This window comes from Corapipo altera, unplaced genomic scaffold (genome assembly GCF_003945725.1).
Source record: "Corapipo altera isolate COAL_440 unplaced genomic scaffold, ASM394572v1 131727, whole genome shotgun sequence".
Taxonomy (NCBI): domain Eukaryota; kingdom Metazoa; phylum Chordata; class Aves; order Passeriformes; family Pipridae; genus Corapipo; species Corapipo altera.
In genome coordinates this window covers 1-6,198 of record NW_020885222.1, presented here as the reverse complement: position 1 = coordinate 6,198, position 6,198 = coordinate 1, and the positions used below count along the sequence as shown (strand labels likewise).

General features: G+C 59.9%; 1 protein-coding gene across 1 annotated transcript; it reads right to left on the bottom strand.

Annotated features, from left to right (window-relative positions):
- Nucleotides 1–4: 4 nt before the first annotated feature.
- Nucleotides 5–5,829, bottom strand: LOC113940217 (regulation of nuclear pre-mRNA domain-containing protein 2-like; the record flags this gene model as incomplete). The annotated part of the gene is made up of 6 exons (XM_027631323.1): nt 5–2,601; nt 3,241–3,444; nt 3,675–3,935; nt 4,221–4,506; nt 5,159–5,334; nt 5,692–5,829. Coding segments are annotated over 6 exons (3,662 nt in total), but the record flags the coding sequence as incomplete, so codon positions are not given.
- Nucleotides 5,830–6,198: the final 369 nt, after the last annotated feature.

The following is a 6,198-nucleotide window of genomic DNA, read 5'->3' as shown; positions in this document are numbered from 1 at the left end:
CCCCCCCCCTGCCGAAGGGCGGCCGGGGCCGTTTGAGGCTCTGGAAGGGGTCCCTGGCGCCGAAGGGCTCCCGCGGGCGGAACTCGGCGCGGGGGGCGCGGAGCAGGACGGAGCCGCGGCCCCCGGGGTCCCGGTGCGCGGGGGGGCCCAGCCCGCGCCCCGCCCCCAGCTGCTCACGGGGCAGGGGGCTCGGCCCCGCCGGGTCGCGCGAGCGGGGCAGGGGGTCCCGCGGCTGCGCCCCCCCGAAGTGCTCCTTCAGCGTCCCTGGCAGCGTACCGTGCTCCTTGGGGAAGGCGCCGGCGCCGTGCTCCAGGGGGGGCGGCGCGGGGAACGGGACCCCGCCGTGCTCCCCGGCCGCCGGCGGCGGCTGCGCGGGGAAGGGCACCCCGGAGTGCTCCCCGGGCACGGGGGGCGGCGGGGGCGTGGGGAACGGGACCCCCGCGTGCTCCACCGAGGGGGGCGGGGGGACGCCGTGGGGCAGCGGCAGCGGGGCGGGGGTCTCCTTGGAGAAGGGGCTGGCGTGATCCACCGACGGCAGGCGCGGGGGCACCGCGTGATCCCGCGGGAAGAGGCCGCCGTGGTCCTTGGAGGGGGCGGGCGGGGGCACGGCGGGCGGCCCCACGGGGTCCCGCGGGAAGGGGGTCCCGTGCTCCAGGGGCGGCGGCGCGAGGGGCGGCGGCGGCAGGTGGTGCTCGAAGGCGGGGCTGAAGTTGTTCGTTCGGAAGTTGTTGACGCTCTCCGGGAAGGGCGGCACGTGCTCCTTGTAGGGCGCCGGGAAGCCGCCCATGCCGGGCAGCTCCGAGGAGCCCGAGGGGCCGTTGTCGAAGGCGCTCCCGCCGCTGCTCAGCTCGAACCAGCCCGCCCGGCTCCCCTCGCGCCCGTGGCCCCGGCTGCCCTTGCCCAGCACCCGGATGGACTCCACGGTCTGGATGGGCTCCCCCGACATGCCCCGGCTCGAGGCATTGTGGTAGCCCAGCGTCTCGATGGGGGCCCCCTTCTCCTCGGTGCTGTCGGGCAGGTCCAGGCAGGAGGAGGACACGCGGGTCTCGATGCGATAGTGCTCCTCGGGAGGCTGCGGGTCCTTGGCGGCCCCGGACAAGCTCCCGCCCTCGCTGGAGCTGCTTTTGGGAATCTGCCCAAAGTGCTTCTCCTCGGAGGGCTTCCGGGAGGCGTTTTTGAGCATGTTCTTGAACTCGATGGTGGAGGTGGCGGAGATGGAAGAGCCCATGGGTTTGTCCCCACCCGCTGCGGGCGCTCGGCCGGCAGGGCTGGGGAGGGTGTTCTGGGAGGAGAAGAGCGAGCGGTGGGGAAGCGCGTGGGGCGAGTCCGGGTATTGCTTCTGCGGGAGCCCGGGCTTGGGCAGGGTGTTGTGGTTGGAGTCCGGCGTGAAGAACACGTCGTTCTTGCTGGGCGACGGGGACCCGTCCGAGGCCGAGTCCTTCCCCCGGCGGCCGTAGCTCCCGAACATCCCCGGGGACGAGGCCAGCGGGTCGCAGCCCTCGCTCTGATCCAGGATAGACCTCATGGAGGGGGGGAAGGACGGCTTCACGCCGAACTCCTGCGACCTCTGGCCGTAGCTGGACAGCACCGGCTGGTACTCCGCGGACTCCGGGAGTTTGCTCGATTTTAGGATGGACTTGACGGGCTTCTTCTCCAGGTTCAGCATGGCCGAGGGCGGCGGCCCAGAGTAGTCGAAGTCACGGTAATCCTCGTCTTCTTGGAAAGATGTGTCTGGGTAAAACTTCTCCTGGGAGGAGTCCATCAAAGAGGAGGGAATCTCCCTGCTGTCCGCAGGCGGCTTGTACAGCCCGGCCGGAGACTCTCTGCCGAGGCCGAAGGGCCGGTAGCCGTGCACGGAACTGGGAAGTTCTTGGGAATATCCATCATCCCGGCCCTGCAGAGGTGACCTCGTGCTGCTGGGAGTAGAAGAACCAGGGCTCATGATTTTTGACAGCAGGGACATCGTGTCCACGTTGCTCGATGTCGGCTTATCCATCATCTCGTCCTGGGTGGGTGTCCCGCTCCGCTCGTCCCGCACCGGCGTCCCGTCCACATTGTCCATGGAAGTGCTGGTGGGACCACGCTGGAAGTCAGAGGTGTGACTCTCCGTTGCCATGCTGGACCCCAAGCTGCTGAGGATGGGAATATTCAAGTTCAGGCCACTGAAGCCAGGGTTTCCCTTCAGGAAATTGTGTATCTTCATCTCCAGGCTGGGAGAAGGGGGTTCTGATTCCAGCTTGGCTTTTGAAATTTCAGAGGACTGACCCAGTGGGGTTTCTGTTGGCAAAAGGGAAGAAGGACTGGTAGGGTGGGAACTGGAAAATCCCAGGGAATTGGTTGGTGGTTTAAAACTGGAGCTTGACAGCGCCGGGGTGTGTCCGACGGGAGCCTTATTGACCGAAGTGGAGGAAATTTCTGCGGTGGATGAGTTTGGAGAATAACCAAAACTTTTGGATATAAAGGACTGCGGATTGGAAGGAACATTCCTCCCCTTCATGCTGGGCACAGTTGTGTTGGCTGGTGATGCTGAAGTGCTCTGGGAGGCGGGTTCACCTGACTGGACGGTGTTTCCAGCCACACTCTGCAGCAAGGATGACAAACCTGGAAGACAGAACTGCATCAGGAACTCTGGAGAGACAAATCTCCCCGAGCCACTTCCAAGGGAAAGGCTTCCCTGTTCCCACTGTGGATGGCGTTCCCTAACACCCTCCCCATGCTCCAGCCAGGAAAAGGACTGGGTTGTGCTGTGTTGACATTAGCACCCAGCAAGGTGCAACCTCCTGCCAGAGGCTCAGATTGATCTACAAATATAAATTACTCCATCGGGTCAGTTGGGCAAGAACCTGTCCTGGTCTGCAGCCAGGTGTGTGAAACCCTGCCCTGCTGGCCAGGTGACCTGTGCAAGGTGCCAGCTCAGGAGCAGAACCTCTGGGAGCTTTGTGCACACGGAAAACACAGAGACCTCTTGGTCTCCTGTCCCGTTCTGGGGCCTCACACGGAGTGTTCTGGGTACGTGCACTTCGGTCACGGCACAAGCAGGAGGAAGCACAGAGAAGTGACAGAACTCACTGGTCCATGACACGTGTGCTACCTGAGAAAGACCATCTGCACGTGCCACAGGTGTAAAACACTCCAAGGAAGTTTTTCTCCCTCTGTTTTCACTTCAGGACAGGCAGAGCAGCACGTTTCAGCCCGGTACCTTTGAACCCACCAGCCCTTGCCCAACACCCACACCAGTACCTTGCAGTGCCGGCGCCGTCTGGGTCTGGGTTTTGGAGAGAGCCGACAAAATGCTTTCCGGAGTTATCTCCACTTTGGAGAGAATGTTTGCTAACGGATTCGAAGGAGCAGACGGAGTCCCCAGGACAGGAGTCTTCAGGCCACTGGTGAGAGCTGTGGGGCTGGTCGGGGTCCCTGGAGAGGGTCTGGAGGCAGGGCTCACACCTGGGACAGGAGCACACACCACTCACCTGAGCTGCCCCGCTAACCCAAGTGCTTCTGACTCAGGTTTTCCACACACACCTCTGAGCTCAGGAAGCCGACAGCGTGTGCCAGAGACCGAGCCAGAGCTCAGACAGCAGGAACTCACTCGTGTTTATTTTGAGACAATTAAAGCTCTAAACAATCACCCCACTGTGCCAGCGCCGGTGCCCAAGGCCTGGCTCAGGACTCACCTGTGCTCTTCATCACTGACGTCAAACTGCTCAGGATGGAGCTGATCTTGGCCAGGTCCACGTTGGCCAGGTTGGGCAGGGCCAGCGCCGGTGCCGGCAGGACGGGCGCTGCGCTCGCCGCCTTCGGAGCCGGAGGGGTCGGAGTTGTCACCGTCCCCGAGGCCGTGGCGGCCGCGGTGGCCACTGGGACCGCTTTGGGGACGCTCTCGGTCTTGGCAGGTGCTGGGGTTGGAGCAGCCTGTTTGTCCTTCCTCTCCTCCACTGCAGCACAGAGGGGGGAACAAGAGCAGAACTGTCACTCCTGGAATGACTCAGGGCACATCAGCTCCGATTCCCACTGATGTCAAAACACCTTGGATGGGTGGTTTGGGAGACGGGAACAATCACAGCGGGACTGGGACTTCCCTGCTTGTGTCAAACCCAACAGCCCCATCCCACAGCCCAGCACGGGGTCTGTGCCTCCTCCACATCCCAAACGAGGCTGGGAAGGGCTGGTTTGTCCCAGAATTCCCACAAGACAATCCCTGCTGCTCCCGCAGGACGTACCAATGATTTTGGACGTGTCGTCCTCCACGTCAGAGAGCTCCATGTCCTCCACATCCCGATTATCTGTCGCAGGCTCTGGAGTGACCATCTTGCGGCCTCCAGCTGCCGGGGACCGGGTGTTGTTCTCCTCCCCCATCCCCTGGAAAGGGGACTCGGAGCCCGTCGGAGACGGGGCGTCCATGCTGGGAGAAGGGACAGGAGACTCCTCGGGATCGGGAAGTGTTGCTTTCAGCTGGTCCAGCTTTTTCTTCAGATTGCTCACTCGATTAGCAAATGTTTTATAGGCCTAAAGAAGGAAGGACATCGGACTGGGGATCATTCATGCCTCAATCACTTCCCTAAGGAAGCAGCACACACCTCAAGAAAATAACTTCCAATTCCCTGGACCCCACAGCGGTGAGAACTTGGCTTGTCCGTGTGACAGAGAAACAACCCCAAAAAAAGAAGATAAAACCTTTTTCCAGTGACTTGGAAGAATTTTCATAAACCCCCAGGTTTCTAACAAACATGTTCTGCCTGTCTAGGGGGGGGGTTCCAGGAGGGGTGTGGGGGGGGAATTTAGTTATTTTTCCAACTCTTTACTGAATTCTTCATTTCTTTGCTCATCTAGTCCCCATGTGTATTGCAGAGATACAGAGATACAAGCTTCCAGAGTTCAGGATTTGTCACACTAACTTTTGCCCTGCTTATGAATGCAGGGGGGCTCCAAAATTCCAGCAACACACACAAATCGAGCATCCAGCTACTGGTTTTTGGGGTGTCTCTTTGCCTTGCCCGACACTTCAACTCTGCTCTCTTCGGAAACCACCTGTGCAACAGTCCCACGAACTGTTTAACTTGGGAATAGAGAGATGAGGCATTTTCCAGCCTCTGAGGGGCTCAGTGAACACAGGAAGATGCCGTCCCACCTGCAGAGGATCAAGGAAAGGTTCACTTACATTCGCTACCACCTTGACTTCCTTGTACTGCGCCTCGTAGAAGATCCCGGCGTTCTCCAGCGCCTCGGTGAGCGAGGGGCCATTCTTCACCTGCTTGTCCAGGCCATTCACAAACTCCTCCAGCTTTGAACTCGCTTCCTCAAACTCCTTGGAGAACTTCTTCCCTCCTGTTTTATCTGCAGGGAGACGGACAACACGGGAATGAGCTGCCAGTTGCCAAACCAGAGCGTGACCCCAAGGGCAGCAGCTGAGACAGCAGATCCACACCCTCCCAGACCACCCCAGTGATCCACTGGGACCAAGGAGGAGGCCTTCTCTAGCACTGCATGTTGGTTTTCAGCTAGTCATTAGCTCTGTCTGAGCTCGGGATCTGCAGGTTTCCACAAAAACTCGAACTAACCAAGACTTTTGGCTCAAGATTGGTGGTTCTTAACCCTGCTCCGAAATTCTGGCATTTTTCCAGCCACGCTCTGATTTCTGGCCTAGGGCGCAACAGAAGTGAGGAGCTCCCAAGAACTCCCTCGGGGCTTTACCTTTCAAGCACTTGAGTGTCTCAGTGCTGCACACGTCCACCCTCATGGTGGAAAGCTGCTTCTCCTTCAGCTCTATCTGGTCTTCCGAGCGCTTGTACAACAGCAGCTCATCAATGAGGGACTGGGGCTGGAAAAAAAAAAAAAATCAAACAGGAAAAGCATCCTCATCACATTCCAGGCAAGAGAAGCCCTGAACAGCACAGCCCTGCCTCCGCTCTGGCTCCAGGCCACTTCCAAGTGAGAGCTAACGCAGGAACCATGTGGATCTCCGGGTTTTTGACCGCAAATCTCACAGATCAGCAAAGCTGGGTTCAGGCAGGGGCTGCAGTTTCCCAAGTTTCCTGGCTGTCATGGTTAAGAGCAGGGACAGGCCTGTTTTATTTATTCCCTTTTTTCACTCCACAGGGGGCTGTGCATTTCATCCACAGGCCCTGCTCTGTCAGGGGATCAAATTTTGCTAAATTTCTTGCCGCCAACTCCTCAGCCACCTCAAACTCCCCTTCACGA